The 25,916-nt window shown below is 39.7% G+C and overlaps 1 protein-coding gene across 1 annotated transcript; it reads right to left on the minus strand.

The window, feature by feature from the left end:
* Window positions 1-25,638, minus strand: ZNF367 (zinc finger protein 367). Its single transcript, XM_081802945.1, has 5 exons — window positions 24,427-25,638; window positions 9,356-9,506; window positions 6,704-6,823; window positions 5,177-5,315; window positions 1-2,538 (listed from the first exon to the last, which is right to left on the minus strand). Exons 1-5 carry the CDS (start codon window positions 24,835-24,837, stop codon window positions 2,316-2,318), a joined length of 1,044 nt encoding a protein of 347 aa, XP_081659071.1. The 5' UTR covers window positions 24,838-25,638; the 3' UTR covers window positions 1-2,315.
* Between the last annotated feature and the right edge of the window lie 278 nt (window positions 25,639-25,916).

Raw genomic sequence — 25,916 nt, forward strand, 5'->3', positions numbered from 1 at the left:
TGTAAATTAAAATAAATTTTTATTCAAAGCATCTTTTAAAATTACAGCATCTTTATTCTTATGCTGTTATCTCTGCCAAACTACAACTGAGCCATATGAAGCATAAAACACTTCAAAAATTTGAATGTAAACCACATTTTTAAAACAAAAAGCAGTCTTAACACACCTCAAATTTTAGATGCCAATGTATTTTGTCCAAGTATATAGCTTATATCAAAAAAGAACATTTTAAATGTTTCTATAGTAATTGTAATAATTTCTTAAACTTCCAATTATACAAATAAAAAATGTTTGTGAATATAACTATTATAGTTGACAAAGGCTGACCAGAAAAAGAAACAAAAACCCTTACTTTTGAAGGCCTTAAATTTTATTATCCATGAATTGGGAAGTATTTGTATTTTTTAATACAATTTACTGCCCTTCCTTCTTTAGGTAAGTTCATCAAATTTTAAATTTCCCAAGGCTGATGAGTGTTGCTTTTCATAGTTCATTTAAGTTATATTTGAGAGGAAAAATTCTAGAGAAAATGCTGAAACCTAAACCATGAAAATTCTGATGCTACAGTCTCTCTTACTGTGCTTATAAGTGCTGCAAGTTAAAATTCTATATACCAGATTACAAACAAAATTCTTAGACCATTACAAATATAAATTCTCTTATTACAAAAAAGAATCCCTCAAGATTTGTAATTTACTGTACAGAGGAATTACATTTTTAAAGTATGTCCTCATTCATACACATTATTTGTTACTATCATCTTTCACACTTTTGCTTCTTTCCAAGACATTTACATACCACCCCTTCCCCATGGCTACGCATTTTAAACAACCTGTGAACTGCAACACGCTGGAATTTTTGGATAAAGAAGCCTACATTTTAGATAATGTTTAAACTATGTCCGTAGGCTACTACTTCAAAAAGAAAAAAAAAAGGCACTGAAGAGCCCATTATTTCCCTCTATTACTCTGAGGTTTACTCCAATTAAGCAATCTATCAAATTAAGTTTCTGCTTAAACAAAAGCTTAAATGATGGAGGTTTATGCCTACACATAAAGGAGGTGAACTGCTCAGGTCTTGATTTTTCTGTTCATGCTTCAGTACATAAAGTGGTATTTAAAAACTTCATCTATTTGGAAAAATGGCTTAAAACCACCACACAAGTTAGCACACTTGCAGTTGAAACTATTCCAGAAACCTACTTATTTGAGTAGCTATTATTTTCTGCAGTGTTTAACTGATAACTAAATTTAGTGAACACAAAATAGCTTGGCATGTTATTCTGAAGTAAAGCAAGAAGGTGGCTCTATGCACTGAAAATATAAATATGAGGCTTCCATCTGCTAATAATTCTAAACAAGCAGTACAATTAAAATTTAGTGTTTGCTAACAAAAGATCTAAAACAGTTCACTACAAAACCACCCTGTAGATGTCCCTTTTATTAATAAAAATCCAAGTGCCAAATCTCATTACAGGGCCCATAATATTAAAAAAAAAAAACAACACACAAAACCAATTACCAAGTTACCTAGACTTTGCAAGATTAATCACTCTTTTTCAGCAAATGAGAAATATGCAATGTGCAAAAGTTCCCAAGTTAACATAATAGGGATGCCAAGTGCTTTTCAAACGTAAATATCATAGTGAGTTGTAAAGCCTCAGAAAGATAGAATAAGACTGATATTACTCCAATTCTGAAAATTCTCAACTACGGTGCATCTTACCAAGATCCTCAAAAATCTCTTCTCTTCCAAAGTCCATAACTTAGAACATCTTCCAAAATGGTCAGTTTTCCACTTCTCAATAGGCACACTATTTTGCAGTTTAAAAATACATATCTTACACACATATCTTATACTTTCTGGCTTGCTTCAGTGTTTACAGCATTGTTAAACATACTAATATACATTGTTAAAAATGATCTTATAAATAATCTATTTCAACGTTCTTTGGCTACATGTACCATTCTGTTTTTTCATACAAGTGTCTTATTCAGAAAGTGCTTCCTGTGAGAACTGCTTCCAATGAATGCATTAAACTTGCAAAATCTAGCTTCCCACAATATGTCTTTTTCTACCCTGTACTAGAAGTCCCATATTTACAAAATATTTTAAACTTTACAACAAATCCATTACCATATAAAAAAAAGTGCAATTCTCTCTCACCCCATATTATGGGGCAATGACATTCTTCATAAATTTCTACAGAATAGCAGCCTATGATAAGCAAATAAGGTGCTTAGCTTATGCCCACGGATCTACTTTTTAAGTACGCTGGGCAGTACTTCTGTACAGTGGAAGAGCCGGTGTCCAGGCTACTGGCGGAGCGGCGCTCCGGTCAGGTTGGCGAGCTCTATGAGAGCAAGGGCTCCGTGCAGGCGCTCCCGCTGCTCCTGCAGCCGGCGCTGGGCCCCGCGCTTCTCATCGTCCTCCTCGTCAGACTGAGGGTATTCCAGAGGGTCCTGCTGCTCCTGATCGGCCTTCTGAACGTGCTTTCCTTTCAAGGTGGGGGCACGCTGCTCTCTCATTTCCCAATACCTATAGGAAACGCATGCACGTTAGCTGTAGGTATACACGACCTTTTCAAATGTTTGATTTTCCTTTTGAGAACAGGTTCTTTACCACAGTATTATTTTTTCTGTGTTTTAGTTTATAAAGCTATAAAGTAATTTCACATACATTACATATATTTCCCATTACAGAGGACAAAGTTTAAGGTCAAGAAATTGAGGGACTTGCTCAGATTTCCAAAAATCAAAAATTGGCAGTTCTGAGTCTTCTACTCCATTCTCTAGTCTAGGGTTTTCGCCAATAAACGACCGCTGCCTTTAAGATCATATGTGAAGTGGACTACAGTAAAATACACAATAGTAGAACAAACGTTACATGTCAATTACACCTCAATAAAGAAATAAACTTTAAAAAAGTAGAATAATCATTAGAAACCTATTTATCCTATTCCCAGAGGGATGGTGACTTCTGACAGAGCTAACTATGAGAAACTTGAAACCCACAAAATATGACAGAGTAGTATCTGTAACACACAGAGCTTATTCAAAAATTTAAGAGGCACCACCATTATTCTATTACATAGCCAACTGATAATTCCCTAGAAAAAATGTTCCACCTTTAGGTAACTGAAGAAAGGCATATCTGAAGAACAGTAGCACTCCATACAAAAATGTCCCATACAAAGCTGTATATTAACACCATAGCTTTATTTATAATAGGCAAAAACAACTCAAATGCCCAGCCACAGGTGAGTGAATAAATAAGCTGAGGTGTATCCATACAACAGATTACACTGCAAGAAGGAATGAACCCAGGGTTGTAAGGTGACAGATGGTAGCTACACTTGAGGTGAGCAAACATAATGTACAGACTTGGTAAATCACTATGCTGTATACCTGAAACTAATGTAACATTGTGTGCCAACTATACTTCAAGTAAAAAAAAAAAACTAAACTAAACTGGAAAAAAAAAAAGAATAAACCATTGATACAGTCAACAACATGGTTGAATTACAAAATAATTACATTGAGTAAAAGAAGCCAGACAACAGAAGTACATACTGTATGACTCCATTTGTATAAAAATCTAGAAAATGCAAACTAGTTCACAGTAACAGAAAGCAGATCACTGTTGTCTGAGGAGCAAGAAAGCAGGGAAGGGCAGGAGTGATGAATTACAAAGAAGCATGGGGAAACTTTTGGAAGTGATGGATATGTTTACCATCTTGATTGTGATGATGGTTTCACAGGTGTACACATATGTCAAAATATATCAAATTGTACACTTTAAATGTATAGAATCTATCGTGTGTCAGTTGTACCTCAGTAAAGCTGTTTTTAAAATTACACACACAAAAATAATACAACTACTAGATTTCAGGAAATCCAGACATCTCAAACTGGAAAAATTTGGTCAATACTCAAAGGTATAAAAAAAGACATGCAAATAGTTCAGTATGACTTCAAGGACAACTAGGAACAGAAAACAGCAAAGAAGCTTAGCAAGGTCAGCTGGGACCAGGCAATCAAGGACTCTGAATGCCATAACAAAGGGTTTAGACTTTACACTGAGTAGAATCCACCAGTCCGTCCCTGAGCAGATGGGAGAAAGGGAGGACGAAGGCAAAATGACCAAGAAGTTTCTGACCTGGACAAAATTAGAGTTAATGGGGTAGCGGAGGCCAGGCAGGAGGAAGGAGGAGGGAGGAAGTGATGCAGTAAACAAGACAAACATAATGCTTCCTCAGGTGGAACTTCCGGTCCAGCAGGGAGGATAGACACTGAACAAATAAATGTGTGATGAAGGTTTTGAAAGAGAAAACACAGTGTGTTGTAAAAGCATCTATTAAGTTGGTCTAACCTTGTTTGTTCTGGGGGTTAGTGAGCAGGTTAGGGAAGGACTTGCTGAAGCGATGTTCGACCCCGGTAAGAAATGAAGAAAGAGCAGAGTGGCTAAATGAACAGGAAAGCGGCATTCCGGGCAGAGGGAGCAGGGAGCAAAGACCTGGGAGCCCCACTGAGAGTGGTGCTGACAAATACGAGGCCCAGGTAGCTGGACACAGCTGCGTTGCCAGAGGGAGGCAGAGCTATGGCAGAGGGATTGGATTCCAGACTTGATCCTAAGTGCAGAGGAATCCAAAGAAGTAGGGAGGGTCCCGAAGAGCTGATGCTGGTTTGTACACAACAAATGACTCCTTAAATCAGGATACCTTTAGAGAAATTTTTTTATACTGGCCCCCTTGTTGCCATTAAAAAAAAAAAATTAAACTGGGTGCTTTGTAGAACTTTACTTTAGAAGAACCTCTAGCCTGTATCCCAGTAATAATCAGCACATATCCAATACAAAGAAAATGAAGAGAGGCTGCACTGTGGAATACAAAAACATATAAAACATTCTTAGAAAATGAGGAAAATTCTTGCTTTTAAAATAAATTGTGGGCTGGGCACTCAGACTAATTAATATCATGTATTTGTTTTCTATCACACACCAGATCCTCGTGCCACTCCTAACAATTCTGTGGCTTAAGGAAATAAAGCACCATTTCAAGTTATTTTATAAAATGTGTATAAAAGCAACTTATTTAAAATGAGAGAACTGTTGAAGCTCCCAACATCAACCCATGTGCTGGGCGAAATTCTGCAGTGGAGTGCAGGGAGAACCTTACTTTGCCAACCACTCGGCGGCAGCCTGGTTGTCCACAGCCTGGTGCTTACTGAGGGCGTCTGTGGGCTCCTCTCGTTTCAGCCTGGCATAAGGGTGCTTCGGACAGTGGCGGTTTGCATGGGTGAATCTGCTTAGGCAGCCTTCAAAACATAGAGGGAAACACTTATCAGAATCTGGACATCCAGCAAACATGGAAAATGTTCAGTTTCCCTGGTATCCAAGAAAAGCAAATTAAGACCATGGGATTTAGCATTCTATAACTTAGAGGAGGGAAAAAACCATCCTAAGGGGAAGCAGATCCTTCACCTCTTAGTCATGGCAACATAAAGGCATCAACCCCACCAGAAAGTGATTTATTAGCAAAAATGGTCAAAACCTCTGACCTAAGAATTCCATTCTTGGAATCGATTGTAAGGAAACATCCCATAAGATGAACAAAGCTTTACAGAGGAGAGGAAGCCATGCCCTTCAGCTTTGTTGGCAACGAACAAATTTTAAAAACAAATATTCAATATCCAACATTGAGGCAATCATTGTACATATGCTTAAGCAAATGAAAGTGTGTAAACAGGGGCGCCTGGGTGGCTCAGTTGTTAAGCGTCTGCCTTCAGCTCAGGTCATGATCCCAGGGTCCTGGGATCAAGCCCCGCATCAGCCTCTCTGCTCTGCAGGAAGCCTGCTTCTCCCTCTCCCACTCCCCCTGCTTGTGTTCCCTCTCTCGCTGTGTCTCTCTCTGTCAAATAAATAAATAAAATCTTAAAAAAAAAAAAAAAGGTGTGTAAACATTCGTTTTGGTTTTTTTTTTTTTTAATTTAAATTTTAGTTGGTTAACATACAGTGTAATATTGGTTTCTGGAGAAAAGAGCGTAGACGTTTGTTAACAACTGACAACAATCAAGAGAACCACAGAGCAACAGCACAAACCTATATTGAATTTCAGCTATAACTATGTAAAAATGTGCATAAGGAATACATCTCAAGAAATTCTGATAGGAGATTTAGAAAATCACTTAAGAAAAGTGATAAGAAATTACTAACAGTGGCAGTAAAATGGAAAATCTCCCCCTTTATTGAAAATTTAGAAATCAAGTATTTCCTTCAATTTAATAGTTAAAAAGTTTAAAACCAAACTAAAAGCCTACCAGAAAGGCTGTATTTACTTGTATAAATCTTTCTACCACCTCTAACTGAATATATTATTATTTTTCTAAGTAATCTCTCTGCCCATCATGGGGCTCAAACTCCCAACCCCAAGATCAAGAGTCACATGCTCTGCCAACTGAGCCAGCCAGGTGCCCCCTGAATATACTGTTTTTAACTGCCCCTGAAGATTTTCATCTAAAAAGAATATTTTATTTAAAAATCAATCATTTCCCAGAAAATGAGCATGGATCACAATTTAGAGAGCTTAGGATGTTTTACAGAATTTACATCAAAAGCTCTCCTCCTAAAAAACCTCAAGTAAAAGATATTTTAACTTTTAACTCACAAGCCAGTTCTTACATAAACTTAAGTCCTAACACCATACCATTTTCTGAACAAACAAAAGGTTTCTCTCCGGTGTGAAGGCGCTGATGTGTTTTGAGCTGTCCACTTTGAACAAAGGCTTTTCCACAGTCTGGATAGTCACACAGATAGGGTCTCTCGCCTAAGTAGACAAATATTATGTATTATTTCTGAGACGATAAGGTGAGAAGAAGAAGGGACAGAGAGAATCAACCTCTATATAAGTTGTGACTCCGAACAATCAAACATGTCACGGCCTCTCAAACCTGAAGTGCTGGTGCTAACAGAATCACTTCTATGCTCCTGAGCAGCTCTCCACTGGGAGGCACCGGAATAATGTCCTTGGGCCTTGAGCTTTTAGGTTCCCGGCTTGAAAACCTTAAAGTTATCTTCGGCTTATCCGGTCATTTTTCTCCCCATTATCCAAAGCACTAGCTCTCCCACTCCTGCTTTCCCACTGTACTTTGCCCGGTTAGACTGGCAGACCCTCCCACCCAGAAGGAACTCTCGCTGCCCTCTCTATTCCCTGCACAGCACTTCTGGAGTGAATGACATGGAACACTTGCTTTTGTCATATGAACTACCCCCTAAATCACTTCAAACCCTACGACGCCCCTTGAACAAGTGAAAATGATCTGCTTTCATTGGTCCCCTAATATCTGCACTGTAGCTACTGGGTTAGAGGGCGGGCTTTATCTTTACTTCACTCCTGAGATGCATTCCATAAGGCTGGTCCTCATCTCATTCTACTTGGAAATCCAATCTTCTCTGCCCATTCAGATCTTCCCAGTGCTGTAGGTTCTCAGTGAAATTCCTCCCACCTCCCTGCTACCTCCAAGTAATTGAACTATGTATCCCTTCACAAACTCAGTATCCACTGTTATTTATGTGTCCTGGTACTCTCCTGATACAAAGATGTGTAATACTTTGTACTCCATTGCAATTCATACATACAACACAGTGCTAGGCTTGAGAAAGTGCTTGAAAATATTGTTCAACTATAATTAAACTATTTTTTGAAAAATCATTCTTTGATCAACAACTATGCACAGGTCCTTCCTATATGACTCAAAGGACAATAACAAATCCTCCCTAGTTTCTCATTATTTAGAAATGTAGTAAATGATTGTGATAGTTAAACACAAATTAATAAAACACAGGATATGGGGGGGTATTTAAAATAGTAAGAGAAAAGTTTCTGACAAAGCATTTACATACTGGGGCTCAGCCATACCATGCAAATCTTGGGCTCAGTTCTCTGGCATACAGCATAGCAGGCCAAGGCCTGAAAGTATTGGGGTGACACATGGTAGACTGGTGATAGATCAGGCCTGAGACTCGGGAATCTTCTCATTATGCCAAAGAGTCCTGAACCTTATCTACAGTGGCAACACATACTTTATGGCCTGTGAACCAGTTATTTGCGGGTATTTCAGACTAATTAGATCAAAAAAAATCTGAAAATTCCCAAAACCAGATATTTCATTTAGTAATGGTTTTACTGAATGGTACCTAAAGTCAAAACCTCTTGGCCACCTTAGTTTATAATGATTCAAAATTAAAACTTTACCCTTTTTCAGGGATTTAGCTAAGAAAACTATATTCTAGCATATTACTAAAATGTATCTTTTCAAAAACAAAAACAAAAACTGGGTGGTGACCATAAACACAGTGAAAAACAATAGGCAACTAAGGCTTAAAAGCCCAAACTCTAGACCAGTACTGCGCAATGGAAATATAATGTGAACCACTTCTAGTAACCACATTACAAAAGCAAAAAGAAACAGGTGAAATTAATTTTGATAATATATTTTATTTACCCCAGTATATCTAAAATATTATAATTTCAATATGTAATCAATATCAAAGTCATTAAGGACACTGTTTACTCTTTTTCATACTAAGCATGTTTTACACATGTTGCCCATCTCAATTAGACTAGCCAAATTTCAAGTGCTCAAGAGCCACATGTGCTACTGTATTGGCCGGCATCACCCTAGACTCAAGGGTGTGGGAGGTTGTAAGGCAGTGGTCATTGCTTTTTTGGTGCCTCAGTTTCCTCATCTGTAAATTATTAAATACCATTATTAGAACCAAAAGGCTCCTTCTTCTGGGGCCAACTTTCTCTATGGAAAGAACAAGGGCCCCTCTGTTATTTCTTTGCTTTCTCTATGGTATTTAAAACATAAGTATAGTTTCTCCACACAAAGAAAGATATGATAGTCCTGGGATAGCTACCTACAGTACATTTAATTCTGAAAAATTATACTTCACCTCAGATTAGATAGCTAGGTCAAACATTCGGATGGCACACTAAGGATTCTAGAAATTCTGCTAAAACACTTGACACATAGTGTGTTAGTATTTGGCCTACAAATCAGTTTTAACAATTATACAGACAACTGAAGGGCATATCAAGTAAAATTCAGGTAGGTAGAATGATAGAACTAAATTTAGCAATAACATTCCTATGACAACTAGATTAATTACCATGATACCTTTAGAAGTCACATGGTACCAATGTTGAGAAAACCATTCCTTCTACAAAAAAGAAATGGACTATACAATGCCTGTTTGAAAAAACTTCACAATAAGGAAATATAAAGCAACTAAAATATTAATTTATGGGCCCAAACATCAAATCAGCTTTAAATATTACTTCTACTCAACTTACCTGTATGAGTCCTTTTGTGAGCCTGGAGCGATTTCTCCCGTGGAAACACCCTATTACAGATGTTACAACGGATTCTGCTGGATGAATGCTCTCCTTCGTTTATTAGATCCCGGACAGTATCTGCTCTGGGTCTACCACGTCGGATTCCATCCTATTAACAATTTGTATAAACATTAATGTAATTTCTTGGACCCACTCATTAAAGTAAAATATCATAATAAACCATTTTTTAAATTCTTGAGTGACATCAGTGAACATGGTAGAGTAGGTAGTTCCAAAGGCCCATCCCACCACAGATCACTGAAAAATTGAGCAAACTGTCTAAATCACCTTTATTACAACTCCAGAAAATAGTTAGAGATTTACAGCAACTCAGTCAACACTGAACCAAGAAACAGGCAACTTGAAACAGTAGGAAAGCTTTTCAGCATTTTTACGGCTTGCCCTTGCCTCTCCCTGTGGCCCACAGTAGTCTTAAAGAGCCTTCATTCTCAATATGGGAACTTAGTCCCTGGCTACAGAGACAGCAAAGCAGACCTGATTCTAAAAGACTTGTGTTTGTCTGTCTTGACCTATCTGAGGGCTACTTGAAGAACTGACACAAAGTGTTTGTCTTTGTTTTACCTAACTTAGAACTCTCTTAGGGCAAAAAGCAGTTAAACAGAGGGCATCACTCAAAAACTCTGTAAGGCCAAGAGTAAGTTACTGTTCCCTGGGGCAAAAGATTTCAATTGAGACAAAAGAACACATCAAAAGCCTGGGAGGAAAAGCTGGAGAGAGAGTTTCTTTGGGAAATTAGTGCATTGAAAAGTGCCCTGATATCCTAAAGATAAAAATTTAGAAAGCCACACACTTAGCCAGGGCAGGAAGCATGCTCAGAACAGACCCGATAAGACCCTAAGCTTTCACCTCTGACTGATCCTCTGCTAGGCACAAGCAGGAAATGAAGGCTAAGGCAGAGTTGTAATGAGTCTAAGGATTAAAGGAGAGCTACAACACAGAGCCATTTCAGCAGTCAGGAGTTTCTTCCCTTTCAATTTTTGGCTCCAGGCATTCAAGAAAATCTCTAGCAATGTTAAGCTGACTACAAGCTAATGAAACAGAAATTTAGAGAACAAATACAACAAAGAATCGAGTTTACAAAAATAGTTTAGAAAATTCACAAAACAAATAACTACAACCTGCAGCACACAACAAAAACTCTGAGGAAGGAGAAGAATCTGATTTCCAGAGTCACAACATTACAATATTCAAAACATCCCATTTTCAACAAAATGTTACTAAATATGTAAAGAAACAAAAGTATGGTCCATACACAGGAGAAATTAATAGAAACAGACCATGAGGAAGTAGACACTGGTCTTACTAGACAAAGACTTTAAATAAACAGTCTCAAGTATGCTGAGAGAGGTAATGGAAACCATGGACAAAGGACAAAAGGAAAAATAGGAGAACACTTTCAATAAACAGAAAATAACAATAAAGAAACAAATTAAAAGGGGCACTTGGGTGACTCGGTTGAGCATCCAACTCTTGATTTTGCCTCAGGTCATGATGTCCTTGGTCTTGAGATCAAGCCCCACATCAGGCTCTGCACTCAGCAGGGAGTCTGCTTGAGATTCTTTCCCTCTGCCCCTTCCCCTGCTCGCTCCCTCTCTCTCTAAAATAAATAAATAAATCTTTAAAAAAATTATAAAAAGAAACCAAATAGAGATTCTGGAGCTAAAAATTACAATAAACAAAATGAAAAAATTCACTAGAGAATTTGAATGGCAGATTTGACTGTCAGGAAGAATCAACAAATCTGAAGACAGGTCAATTGAAAATATCCAGTCTGAGGAACCAAAAGAGAAAAGAATGGACAGAGCCTAAGACACCTGTAGGACATCAAGTATCTTAGTCCATTTGGGCTACTATAACAAAATACCACAGACTGAGTAACCTAGAAGCAACAGAAATGTATTTCTCACAGTTCTGGAGGCTAGGAAGCCCAAGATCAAGGCACCAGTGTGGTTAGGTGAGGGCCCTGGCTGGCACCCTCTAGCTGTGTGTTCACATTGGAGCTCTCCGGAACCTTTTTCATAAAGGCTCTAATCCCCTTCAAGAGGACTCCACCCTCATGACATAAGCACCTCCCAAAGGCTCTAACTCCTAACACCATCATCTTTGAGGGTCAGGATTTTATCACACAAATTTTGGGGTATACACTCAGACCACAGCATCAAGCATACCAAAATACACATAATTGGAAACCCAGAAGGCAAAAGAAAAATGGGTGAAAGAATATTTGAAGAAATAATGGATGAAAACTTCCCAAATTTGGTAAGATATAAGTCTAAACATCCAAGAAGCTCAATGAACTTCAAGAAGAATAAGCACAAAGAAAGATACCCACTGAGACACATTAGGTCAACATGTCAAAAGACAAAAGGCAGAGAATCTTGAAAACAGGAGAAGCAATTCATCAGGCACAAGGAGTCCTCAATAAGATTAACAGCTGATTTCTCAGGAGAAACTATAGAAAGTAGTAGGATGACATGATTAAAGTGCTGAAACGAAAAAAAAGTCAACCAGTAATCTTACATCCAACAAAATTATCCTTCAAAAATGAAGAATAAATTAAGACATTCCCAGATAAACATAAGCTGAGAGAGTTCATGGCTAGTAGACCTGCCATACAATAAATGGAAAGGGAGTTCTTCAGGCAGAAATGAAAGGGCACTAGACAGAAATGCCATAAAAAGAAATAAAGAACACTGATAAAGGTAATTACATAAGTAAATACAAATGCCAAAAGTCTTATATTTTTGGCTCATAACTCCTCTTTTTCTCATATATAATTTAAAAGACAAATAAATGCCAGGTGCACCTGGCTGGCTCAATCAGAGGAGCATGCAACTCATGATCTCAGGGTCGTGAGTTCAAGCTCCATGTTGGGGGTAGAGATTACATAAATAAACAAACAAACAAACTTTTTAAGAAAAGACAAATGTCACATGTATTTAAAAAATTACAAATCCATGTTAATGGGAACATAATATTAAGAAGATGTAATCTGTGACTATAACAAAGAGGGACAGATAGAGCTGCATAAGAGCAGAGTTTTTGTACACTATTGTAGCTAAGGTGGTCCTAATTAAAAATAGATTGTTTTAAGTCTAAGAGATTAATTGAAATTCCCAGGGTGATCACTTAAAAAAAAAAACAAACCTAAAAATCAAAAAAGGAAACAAGAATGAAAATAGTATACTACAAAAAATAAAACAAAATAAACACAAAGAAGGCAGTAAGAGAGGAATTGAGAAACCAAACAGGTATAAGACATATAGAAAACAAATAACAAAATACCAAAAGTAAGTTCTTCCTTAACAGTAGTCACTTTATTTTATTTATTTTTTTAAAGATTTTATTTATTTATTTGACAGAGAGAGACACAGTGAGAGAGGGAACTCAAGCAGGGGGAGTGGGAGAGGGAAAGCAGGCTTCCCACAGAACAGGGAGCCTGATGCAGGGCTCGTTCCCAGGACTCTGGGATCATGACCTGAGCTGAAGGCAGACACTTAAAGACTGAGCCACCCAGGCACCCCAACAGTAGTCACTTTAAATGTAAATAGATTAAATTTGCCTATTAAAAGGTAGAAATTAGCAAAATTGATTTTTAAAAAATGACCCAACTATATGCTGCCTACAACAGACTTCTTTAAATACAAAAACACAAATAGGTTAAAAGAGAAAGGATGGAGGGGCTCTTGGATGGCTCAGTCAGTAGAGCATGGAACTCGTGATCTCAGGGTGGTAAGTTCAAGCCCCACCTTGGGCTTAGAGCTTACTTTAAGAGAGAGAGAGAGAGAGAAAGGATGAAAAAAGGGATAACAATTATAAACACTCACTCACCTAACAACAGAGCCCCCAAAATGTATGAAGCAAAAATTGACAGAATCGAAAGGAGGAGTTCAAAATAGCTGGAGACTTTCACTTTTAATAATAGATAGGACAACTAGACAGGTCAACAAAGATATAGAAGACTTGAACAACACCCCAAGCCAACTAGACCTAACACATATACAGAACACTCCACAGCAAAATATGCATTTTTCTCAAGTGCACATGGAATATTCCCAAGGAAATACCATACGTTAGGCCAAAAGCAAGTACTGATAAACTTTACAAGACTGAAATCATCCAAAATATCTTCTGTGACAAACATGGAATGAAACTATAAATCAAAAACCGAAAGAAAAATGGAAAATTCACAAGTAGGTGAAAATTAAACACAGTCTTGAACAGCCAGTGGGTCAAAGAAGAAATCACAAGGGAAATTCAAAAATACCCTAACACAAATGAAAACAAAAACACAATATTATCAAAACTTAGGGGATACAGTTCTTGGATCGGAGGGCTTAATAGATGATAACAATGCTACCCAAAGTGATGTACAGATTTAGTGCAATCCCTATTAAAATTCCAAAGGCTTTTTTTTTTTCCAGAAATGGAAAAAGTGATCCTCCAACTCATATACAATTACAAGAGACTCCAAATAACCAAACAATATTTAAAAAGAGCAAAGCAGAAGGACACACATGTCCCTATTTCAAAACTTACTACAAAGCAGCAACAATCAAGACAGTGTGGTTCTGGCATAAAGAAAGACACACAGACCAGTGAAACAGTATTGAGAGGCAAGAAATAAATCCTTATCTACGGCAAACTTATTTTCAACAAGGGTGCCAAGAACATTCAATGGGTAAAGAATTGTCTCTTCAACAAATGGTTCTGAGATAACTGCATTTCTACATACGAAAGAATGAAGTTGGATCCCTACCTCACATGATATTAAAAAAATAACTCAAGGGGTGCCTGGCTGGCTCAACCAGAAGAGCATGCAACTCTTGATCTCAGGATAGTGAGTTTGAGCCCCACACTGGATACAGAGATTAATTAAATGAATAGATAAACAAAAAAAAATCTACTGGGGCACCTGGATGGCTCGGTCAGTTGAGCATTCAACTCTTGGTTTCGGCTCAGGTCATGATCTCCTGCTTGAGGAGTCTCTCCTTTTGCCCCTCTCCCCACTCATGCGTACTCTCTAAAATAAATAAATCTTTAAAAAAAAATTAACTCAAAGTGCATCATGAACCAAAATGTAAGAGCTAAAACTCTAAAACTCTTCAAAGAAAACAGGGATAAATGTTCATGAGCTTGGATGTGGCAATGGATTCTTAAATACGACATCAAAAACATAAGCATCAAAAAAAATAATAATAATAATAAGCATTGGGGTGCCTGGGTGGCTCAGTTGGTTAAGCGTCTACCTTCTGACCTTCGGCTCAGGTCATGATCCCAGGGTCCTGGGATCGAGCCGCACATCGGGCTCCTTGCTCCACGGGAAGCCTGCTTTTCCCTCTCCCACTCCCCCTGCTTGTGTTCCCTCTCCTGCTGTGTCTCTCTCTGTCAAATAAATAAATAAAATCTTTAAAAAAACAAAACAAAGAAACAAAACATAAGCATCAAAAGAATAAATAAGCTGGCCTTAAAGTTACAAAATACTTGCATGTCAAAGGACATTCTCCAGAAAGTGAAAGACAACCTTACAAAAACAGGAAATTAATCTTTGCAAATTATATATCTGATAAGGGTCTAGTATCCCTTAAAAAGGATATTTTAAGAACTCTTAAAATTCAACAACAAAAAGACAAAAACCCAACTTAAAAATGGGTAAAAACCAGGGTGCCTGGGTGGCTCAGTCAATTAAGCATTGGACTCTTGATCTCAGGGTGGTGGGAGTAAGCCCCATGTCAGGCTCCGTGCTCAGCGGGGAGCTGCTTGAGATTTTCTCCCTCTGCCCTCCCCTAAAATAAATAAATAAATCTTTTTTTAAAAAATGGGTAAAGATCTTAAATAGGAATTTCTCCAACGGTGTTAGGCAAATGGGCAGCAAGCTCATGAAAGGATGCCCAAAATCATTAGAGAAATGCAAATGAAATCAATGAGGTCAATTATATCTCAATAAAGCTTGACAAAAAAATTTAATTTTTAAAAGAAGGACAATAAGATACTACTTCACACCAACTAGATTATACTCAAACAAAGAAATAGGAAATAAAAGTAGTTTTTGGCAAAAAAGTAGAGAAATTGGAGCCCTCAAAAATTGCTAATGAGAATGTAAATTGGTTCAGCCACTATGGAAAAAATAATTTGAAGTGTGGTATAATGTCATATATATATATATATACACATAGCCAATGGATGTTAATCAGCAATAGAAATGATACATGCTACAGGGTAGATGAACCTCAAAAACAGTATGCTAAGTGAAAGAAGCCAGACACAAAGGCCACATATTGTATGATTCCATGTAATGAAATATCCAGGATAGTTAAGTGCATAGAGACAGAAAACAGATTGGTTTCCAGAGACTGCATGTGGTGGGGAATAGGGAGTAACTACTTAATGAGTACAGGGCTTTCTTTGGAGGTAATGAAAATGTTTTGAAACCTGATATGTAGGTGGGAGTTGCACAACATTGTAAATTACTAAATGTCACTTAATTACACCTTAAAATGGTTAATTTTATGTTATGTGAATTTCACCTCAATTTTGCTTAAAAACTAAGGAATCTGAATATACTATGGATGTTAGTCAATAAGCAATGTATCAATTTGGTTCATTAATTGTAACACATATTCCATGCTAATATAACATGTTAGCAATGTGAAAACTGGATATGTGATTTATGGGAACACCCTGTACTATCTTAACTTTTCCATACATCTAGAACTAATCTAAAATAAACATTCACTTGAAAAAGTCTTTCTCATTTTCCAGGTTAGGTTAAATTGTACACATACAAGTTACATGAAAAATGATAAAAGGATTATGTACAACTACATCCAAAATGAAGATGCTTTTACTGCCTGCAATATAAAAAACCTAAAGTCTTCCAAATGCTTACACACATCAGGCCAAAACCTTGATGGATAACAATAAGCTCCAGGAAAAAATCCATTCAGTCAATTTTCACTTTGAAAGAAAAGCCCAATCCCAACATGGATGAGTTATCTAATAGGATAAGTCATGTTTAAAAAATTCTTAGATATTAAAATCTATTTCCGTAACAGTCAACAGATGGAAGCAATCTAAATGTACATTGGCAGATGGATGAAGAAGGTAGCATATACAATACAATGGAAAATTATTCAGCCTTAAAAAAAGAATCTTGCCAGGTGCTATAACATGATGAACCTTAAAAACACCCTGCTAAGTGAAATAAGCCATTACAAAAAAATACATACACACACACACCACAAACAAATTCCATATGATTCCACTTATATAAGGTATCTAAATTAATCAAACTCTTAGAAACAGAAAATAGAATGGTAGTTGCTAGGGACTGTAGGGAGAGAGGAAAGGGGAGTTCAATGGGTATAGAGTTTCAATTTTGCAAGACTAAGATCCTGAGATCTGTTACACAACAATGTGCATATAGTTAACACCAAAAAATGATTAAGATGGTAAATTCTGTTACATTTTTTGCCACCAAAAGAAAAAAAAAAAGCAACGTGGAAAGGCACTACAGCACATAATAACACTGTAAAAATATTACTGCCCGTCTCACTCTGTGTGGGTACCAATGAGGTGAGCTTGACCACATGACTTCCTTTGGCCAATAAAATGTGAGTGGAAATTATATGTATATAAGCAAAAGCCTTAAAAGCCATCACATGGTTCCTTTTCATCTCTCTTTTCTCTCTGCCTTGAGACCCAAATGTCCCAGGTAGGGGATGTTCCTTCTGGGTCCCCGAATAAATAGGACAAGGCACATACCTGCAGTCAACCCACCCAAGACATATAACATGAGCCATGATTAGGCTGAGATTGGGATTTTTAAGTTTGTATTCTACAGCATGCTTTAGTTTAAACTAACTGACTAAGGCACTTTGTCTTTTTGGGGTTTTTTGTTGTTGTTTTTAAAGATTTTATTTATTTATTTGACACAGAGAAAGAGAGAGAGAGAGAGCACAAGCAGGGGGAGGGGCAAAGGGAGAGGGAAAAGCAGGCTCCCCACCAAGCAAGGAGCCCAATGTGGGGCTCGATCCCAGGACTCCGAGATCATGACCTGAGCCAAAGGCAGACGCTTAACCGACTGAGCCACCCAGGCGCCCCACCCACTTTGTTAATAAGTATTTGTTGACAGGATAAAAATCTCATCAATTCTTTGTTGATATTGAAATTGCCAAAAGAGATACATAATTGATGTCTTTCCTCAACATTATATAACTCTTTAAGAAGTTTCCATTTATGGGGCGCCTGGGTGGCTCAGTTGGTTAAGTGTCTACCTTGGGCTCAGGTCATGATCCTGGAGTTGCAGCATCAAGCCCCGCATCGGGCTCCCTGCTCAGCAAGGAGTCTGCTTCTCCCTCTGCCCTTCACCCCACTCATGCTCTCTCTCTCACTCTCTCTCAAATAAATCAAATCATAAAAAAAAAAAAAAGGAGTGTCCATTTATAATTAGGCTAGGAATTGGCAAGGCCCTGGACCTTGACTTATTTATGTTTAAGTCCAAATTTGCAAATCTACTTGTAGCAATTATTGGCTGTTTTCAAATACTTTCACCTTCACCTTTACTTCTTGGCTTTGATTCTCACTAGTTACATTTAGCTCTAGTCTTGCTTGCTAAAACTGTTAACCCAGAGTCAGCAAAGAAAGATCTAAGCAGGAGTAAAATTCGAGAATTCATTTCCATCATTTATTGAGCCACAATAATTGGATTGTTGCTGGTTATGTTTATATGATAATTCTTTTAAATCTTGTTTTAAAAATGTAAAATGCAAAATAAATAAATAAATCATCTAAGATTTATAAAAATAGTAGGTGATCCTGTTAAGAAATGAAACATGAAATCAGGTTAATTAAAAACCTTAGTGATATAACTCCTCTGCCATGAAAGGATCTTTTCCTAATATTTTTTAAATACATAAAAATGCAAATGCAAAAGAAAAATGAAACTGGACCACTTCCTTACAGCATACACAAAAATAAACTCAAAATGTATTAATGACCTATATGTGAGACGTGACACTATAAAATTCTTAGAAGAAAACATAGGCAGTAATTTCTTTGACAGTGGTTATAGAAACATTTTTCTAGATATGTCTCCTAAGGCAAGGGAAGCAAAAGAAAAATTAAACTATTGGGACTACACCAAAATAAAAAGCTTTTGCACAATGAAGGAAACCATCAATAAAACCAAAAGGTAACCTACTGAATGGGAAAAGATATCTGCATATGATATATCTAAATAAGGGGTTACTATCCAAAATATATAAGGAACTTAATACAGCTCAATACCCAAAAAAAACAATCTGTTTAGAAATGGGCAGAGGACCTGTTTAGACATTTTTCCAAAGACATACAAATGGCCAACAGACAAATGAAAAGATGCTCAACATCACTATTCATCAGGAAAATACAAATTAAAAACACAGTGAGATATCATTTTACCCTTGTCAGAATGGCTAAAATCAAAACAGACAAGAAATACCAGGTGTTGGCACGGATGAAGAAAAAAAGGAACACTATTAGTGGGAATGCAAATTGGTGCAGCTACTGTGGAAAATAGTACAGAAGCTCCTCAAAAAAATAAAAATAGAATTACCATCTGATCCAAGAATTCCACTACTAGATATTTAACCAAAGAAAACAAAAACACTAATTCAAAAAGATATATGCACCTATGTATATTGCAGAATTATTTACAATAGCCAAGATAGGGAAGCAAATCAAGTGTCTGTCGAGATGAATGGATAAAGATGTCTTACATACACACAGACTCACAGACACACACATACACACACACACATGGAACATTACTCAGCCATTAAAAAGAATGAAATCTTGCCATCTGCAACAACATGGATGGACCCAGAGGGCATAACGTTAAATTAAGTAAATCAGAGAAAGACGAATACCATATGATTTCACTCATATGTGAAATTTATGAAACATAACAAAGAAAAAAAAAGAGACAAAAAACGGATTCTTAAATACAGAGAATGAACTGGTTGTTGCCAGAGGGGAGGTAGGTAGGATGGGTGAAATAGATAAAAGGGATTAAGATTACACTTATCTTGATGAGCACTGAGAAATGTATACAGTTGTTGAATCATTATAGTGTACACCTGAAACTAATAACACTGTATGTTAATTATACTTTAATTTAAAAAAAAAAACCTTAATGGTACAACTCCTGTGCCATGAAAGAATCTTTTCCCAGTATTTTTTAAAGATTTTATTTATTTATTAGAGAGAGAGCCAGGAGAGCAAGAGGGAAAGAATCCTAAGCAGACTCCTCGCTGAGCGTGGAGCCAACTTGGGGCTCGATCTCATGACCCTGAGATCATGACCTGAGCTGAAACCCAGAGTCTGACGCTAAACCAAATGAGCCACCCAGGCGCCCCTCCCAGTATTTTTAAATACATAAAAACATACTGTTGTTTCTATTATACTTTGAAATAACTGATTAGTTAGTATCAAAATTTTTAGGCTATCCATTACTATTTTGTGTTTCTAGTAAAAAAAAAACAAAACTATTTTCAGCATGTTTAATGGGGGGTTGAGTATTTTAAAAGTTAACAATTTGACTGCTTCCCAGTGCATTTTCCAAATGAGAAACAGAGAACTAAAAAAATACAATATAATACAACAGCCTAGCCATATACAGGTAAGGCTTCACTGAGTGTATCATTTCAACTGAGAAAATTAAGTAAGGCAGGTAATCAACTGATGCCCTAAACAAGTGAATAAAGAGCATCTTTTAACCATACATACAATAAGCTGTGTTACTTAAAGAAGGTTCTTTTCATTTTGGCCTTAGCAATAAAGCCATGTTTCTAGGTAAATTTGACAATAACAGAGTGTTAACTAACTCATCAGCAATTAAGTATACCTGTAGTCTGACAGACTAATCTTGTCAGGATTGCTTGATGGTTCACAAGAGAAAGTAAAGCGAACAAGAAATGCAACACAGGGATGCCTGGGTGGCTCAGTTGGTTAAGCATCTGCCTTCGGCTCAGGTCATGATCCCAGGGTCCTGGGATCGAGTCCCACATGGACTTCTTGCTCAGCAGGGAGCCTGCTTCTCCCTCTGCCTGCCGCTCCCCCTGCTTGTGCTCTCTCTCTCTGACAAATAAATAAAATCTTTAAAAAAAAATGCAACACATTCTATTTATTATGTGGCAACTACTGCGAAATAAGCTACTAGAAAGAAGCAAAATGATTAAACTGCCAAAAATATTTGCATACTTTGGTAAATTTAATTTTTCAGACAGAATTTTAGTACCACTGGAAGGTAGATTAGTGATTTTCAAAGTGTTTTCTGAAATCATACATGATAAATGTTTTGTGTTTTCAACGTCAATAACTATCTTTAAAAAGTTATTTAATAAAATTTGGGTTATTTCTTAAGCCACTTTGAATAATGTACATTTACCAAGATTTTAGAGAAAGTTATATTCAAACTGGGTATTCATGTGATGACCAAAAAAACTAAAAGTCCTTGACACATTTTTATACAAAGTAAAATTTAAATAAAGTGCTTAAACACAACCTAGAAGGAAAAGAAAAATAGGTCTCAGAGGAAGGCATATGTACCTTGACAAGAAAATGAAAAAAAAATGTAATTGATCATATTTCCCTTTTCAAATTCAGGTGTGTTTTTTTTTTTTTTAAGATTTTATTTATTTTTTGACAGAGAGAGACACAGCAAGAGAGGGAACACAAGCAGGGGGAGTGGGAGAGGGAGAAGCAGTCTTCCCCCGGAGCAGAAAGCCCGATGCGGGGCTTGATCCCAGGACTCTGGGATCATAACCTGAGCCGAAGGCAGACGCTTAACGACTGAGCCACCCAGGCGCCCCTCAAATTCAGGTTTAGATCCAAATATCTTTTGGCTTTCATATCTGCTTCCTCATTCTATCCCCCATCTTGACCTATCTGCACAACTTTCTGAGTCTTAATTTGCATTTGTCTGCTGTATTTTGTGTATCCTCATAAAGCATTTCAGTTGAGATACATATAGGTGTAAATAGTGTGTATTTCATAAATCTGCTTTCATCAGCTTGGTACTATAAAAATAATAAATCCCTAAAGTCAATTCACACATGATATATAGAGGAGCAATATCATGTAGGGATTAAGAACAAGGGCTCTGGAAGATTCCAATCAGTTCTGCCATTTACCATATGATGTTAACTAAACTTAATCTTGGGGACTCTTTAATTCCTCCTTGTTCATCGGGTAAACAAGATAAATTAATTAAAGAATTCAAAACACTCAACACAGAGTTCAGTAGTTTGCTATGCCAGGCAATAAATGGTGGCTACTATATTAACATGTTTAACATGGTGCTGATCAAAATTATATGTACTAATCTGCTATTTGTAAGACTATGTGCAGTGTTCAGGTGACAGGGTGGGTGGGATAGGCAGCTGGCAAGTCCTGAAAAGTAAATGGTATTTAAGGCTATGCACAGAGAAGCCGAACCACACAGGTCCCACAGTGAAGAAGTAACCTCACGAACATAGTCTGAGTAGAGGGTACAAGGTGCAGAGGCTTGGAAATAACCTATAGCAGAGAGAAATTAGTCTTGTTCCCTTCCGTCCCCTCCTGGAATTCTACAAACGAAGAGAAGATAGTGCTAATATATAATTATACCCCAACAGTGCTAAGCAATCTTGTGATGAGGGGCCAAAATAAATTGGTAGATAACGCCTGTTCTCCCCACAGGCAGGGGAGGCAGCATAGGATAGGAACAAACAAGGGAGCAAGTAAGAGCTGACACTTGATGTGAGGGTCTCAGATGTTAACATCTCCCCTGGGAGCAGTGGCAACAAACAGACAATAAACAAACACAAATGTTGTCCTTAAACTCACAGCTGTTATTGCCTCTAACCTGTATACTGAGAGAAAGGGCTAGGGGGAAACATGTTACTGGTCTCCCATCTTTCCATAAAGTAAACAGATTCAGTCAGCACAATTCACCCACGATGCATGTAGAGATAAAGAACTACAAGTACTTTAGAGAAATAAAACAAAGTAAAGGGGGATGGAACCCTCTATCTTTAGTCTAGAGTGTACTGATCACAAATGAAACTAGTTAACATCCTTAAATAAAAGTATATTCCAGACCTTTCCCCTTAAGATGGCAAAGCTAAATGAATGAATTTTTGGGGCTGTAGTTGGACTTCTTCATTAACTAAAGGACAAGTTAAAATCAATTCATCTAGTAATTTTGAAATATGACTGTGAGGAGAAAAAAATGAAATATAAAACAGCCTTTTCGCTTTTTTATGTTCTTCATAATTTCCAGTATATTTTACCTCTGAAAAGAGGTAGACAACAGAAGAATTAAAATTCAAACCCATGCAGTGTGTGAGCAACTTTTATGCAAGGTTTGTGAAGATAAGTCTCTTTTAGACCAAAAAGAACATACCTATAAATTTCATTTATCTTTTATATTAATCTTCTTGGATAACCCAAAATTAGGTTAAATTATTATTAACAAAATAGTAAATGTAAAATCTTCCACAATTACTTGTGCATGTATGCCTTTATGGTTCTTAACTATAAAACCTAATTTTTTTAAAGGCTAAATATGTTAACACAGGAAAATATCTAGACTACTAAACCATCTTGCTACCTAGTGACAGCAACAGTGATTGTTTCCTTCACAAACTCACTCCGCACTGTTATATTTCCACTGCTTGTCTTTTCAAATTTCTACTGTTTCAAATTTTTACTGAAGTGCCCCTTCAAGAGTTGAAAGGGTGTCAAAGCAGTTTTATAACTTTGTAGTTATAATATATATACAGTAGTTAATAATAATGCCACTAGTAACAAAGTGTATATCAATTTCCTCAGGGCTCAAAACACATGGAGTTTCAACATCTTTGCTACTGCATGTAAATGTGTTTCAATTTATAGATACAGTATTACCAACATAGGCACTTATCCACTGATTTACTTGTTTTATCTTTAGTCAACTGCTTATCTGACATAACCATTTAACAAAGAGAACCTGAATATTAATCTCATATTAGCACAATTCATTCATTACACAAATATTTACCAAGCACTTTTATTCAGCATTTAGAATGTGCGGTATTAAAGTTGAACAGTCTTCCAGAGAAAAATGATGCCTGCCCTCTAGGAGCTTACAGTCTATAGAGAAAACTGTATGTCAGCAGAGAGGCACTCTGAATACATGCTTCAGGATCAGGAGCTACAAAAACTCGACCATAGTCCCAGCTCTCCCACTACCTAGCTGGGTGACCTTGGGGAGGTCCCTTCACCAACCCCTCTAAGGCTTAGTCGCCTGATCCGTAAAGTGTAAACTTGAACCAGAACCTAGCAGTCACATCTTGCCCAGCTCTAAACAGTCTGAGAGTGAGAGCAATTCGAGGTTAACGACAACAGCGTCCCAGTCCACTGTGTGCTCTCAGCAACTAGCAAAGTAGTACGCTGGATGAATGAGAGGCAGAGAAAGCCCAACTTCTAAGATTCCCCTAAGTCTCTTCTCGCTCTTCGGCCATCTCTGCAGGGCACCTTTAGTAGGGCCGGGGTATCTGCACTGATGGAGCAGAATCTACGCAAACCCCTCCCTTCCTGTACCCAGACACAGCTGAAGGCCCGCAGCTCCTCCAATCCCTCTCCGGCCAGATAGGACTCAGAGGTCAGCAGTGTCCGTACGCGGCTGACCTGCCTCCTCCGCGACCCCAAACTGAGCGGCCGCTCACTGCACCTGCTGCGGAGTCGCCTGCGGCCAGCCGCCTCCCCTCCGCTAGTGTCACGTGACCGCCGCCCCGCCTCCCCCCCGCGGGGACCCGATTTTGGCGCGCGGCAGTGACGTCAGCGTCCTGTCACCCGCCCCCGCCCGCGCCGCGGCCGGAGCGACCTCACGTTTTAAACTCGGCCCCGCCCCACCCGCCGCGTCCGCGGGCGCTGCCGGCTCCCGGGCAGCGCCGTTAACGGGCCCTGGCTGCCCCGCGCCCCTCCGGCCCGCCCGCGCCGCTCACCTTGAGGTGGCCGCTGTCCGGGCTGCTCGCTTCCTCCTCGTCCTCACCTCCCGAGGCGGCGGCGGAGGCGGCGGGCGGGGGCGCGCCCCGGCCTCGCAACCCCGGGTGCTCGGCGGCGGCGGCGGCGGGCAAGGCGGCCGAGGCGGCGCCCCCCGCGGCCCCGGGGCTGAGCGTCACGTTGTGCGCGTTCTCGCCCCAGCGCCACGGATACACCATGAAGTCGCTGAAGCCGGGGCTGGTGGGGATGAGCGGCGGCGGCGGCTCCGGCTCCCCACCGCCGCCGCACGTGGGCTTGATCGGGGTCGTCCTGATGACCGACACCAGCACCCGCTTTGGGGAGTCGTGGCAGAAGATGACGGGCGGCGGCTGCGGCGGGTTGTCCGCCATCGGCGCCTCCATGCCCCGGATCATCGCCCGGCCCCGATCCGCAGCTCCAGCAGCCGCACTCCCTGAGCCCCGGTTTGGCCCTTCGCTCCGCTCGCCCGCGCTGCTCCCGAGTCGCCGGCGCTCAGTCCCGCCGGCTCATGGCTGGCGGACGTTTCCCGGAATCTTCTTGCGCGGCGGCCAGCGAAGGAACGGAGCGGCTCGGCCGGCACTCCGCGGCCAGCGCCAGACCCCCAGCCCTGGGTCAGGCCCGCCCTCCCCTCTTTGTACTCCCCAACGCAGGCTGCAGCGGCGGGAAGCTGCGGCCGGCCTGCCTTTCGGTGACAGGAAAGCAGGACGTGCTGCGCCGAGCCCCCGAAAATAACAACCTGCCGCCTGGGTCACTGCTCCGGCTTTTCCCGCGTTACATTTCGCGCCTGGGCGGAACCAATCACCGCGAGGCCCCTGCCCGCTGGCCGCAGCGGCGAGTGACAGGTCGCGCGAGCCAATGGTCGGGCCTGGACTTCTTTCTAGCCGAGTGAGGCGGAGCCGAGCCTGCGCGCGGGTCCTTTCTGCCACGCCATTGGTCGCCGTTCTTATTTTTTTTTTTTCTGCCTCGAGGGCCAACTGCGTTCGAAACTCCGGGGGAGCGCGCGACAACGGCACTCGCCCAGACACACCCGCCAGGAGCCCCGCCCCCGCCGTCCTTCTGCGCGGGTTGTCAGTGTCGGGGGCGCGGGCAGGGGCGGGAGGCGAGAGAGTTACTGATTGGAGGGGCGTCGGCGAGGGGGCGAGGCCAGGGGCTGTCGTTGGCCGGCGGGGACGCGCGCCTGCCAGTGCCGCCCGTCAGCCCCGCCCGCCTGTGGCTGTTGGGCCGCGGTTCCCGCGCGCCGGGAGTTTAAAGGGCTTGGGCCCCCGCCGCCCGCCCCGCCCCCTGTTCCCCCCACCCGTTATGCGGGACCCAGGCCTTCCTACTGCTCGTCTCTAGTAGACGCCCAAAGGTGCCTAGTTTCCTAGCCGGCTCCGTCTGCCCAGCCGTTGACTTTGCTGACGTCCCCCAACGTCCCCCCCCACCCCAGGTTGAGGTGGGCATCAGCCCTGGCCTTCACCCTCCCGGGCCTCGGTGT

The sequence above is a fragment of the Leptonychotes weddellii genome, chromosome 14 (assembly GCF_054177405.1).
Source record: "Leptonychotes weddellii isolate Sample4059 chromosome 14, ASM5417740v2, whole genome shotgun sequence".
In the NCBI taxonomy this organism is placed as follows: Eukaryota; Metazoa; Chordata; class Mammalia; order Carnivora; family Phocidae; genus Leptonychotes; species Leptonychotes weddellii.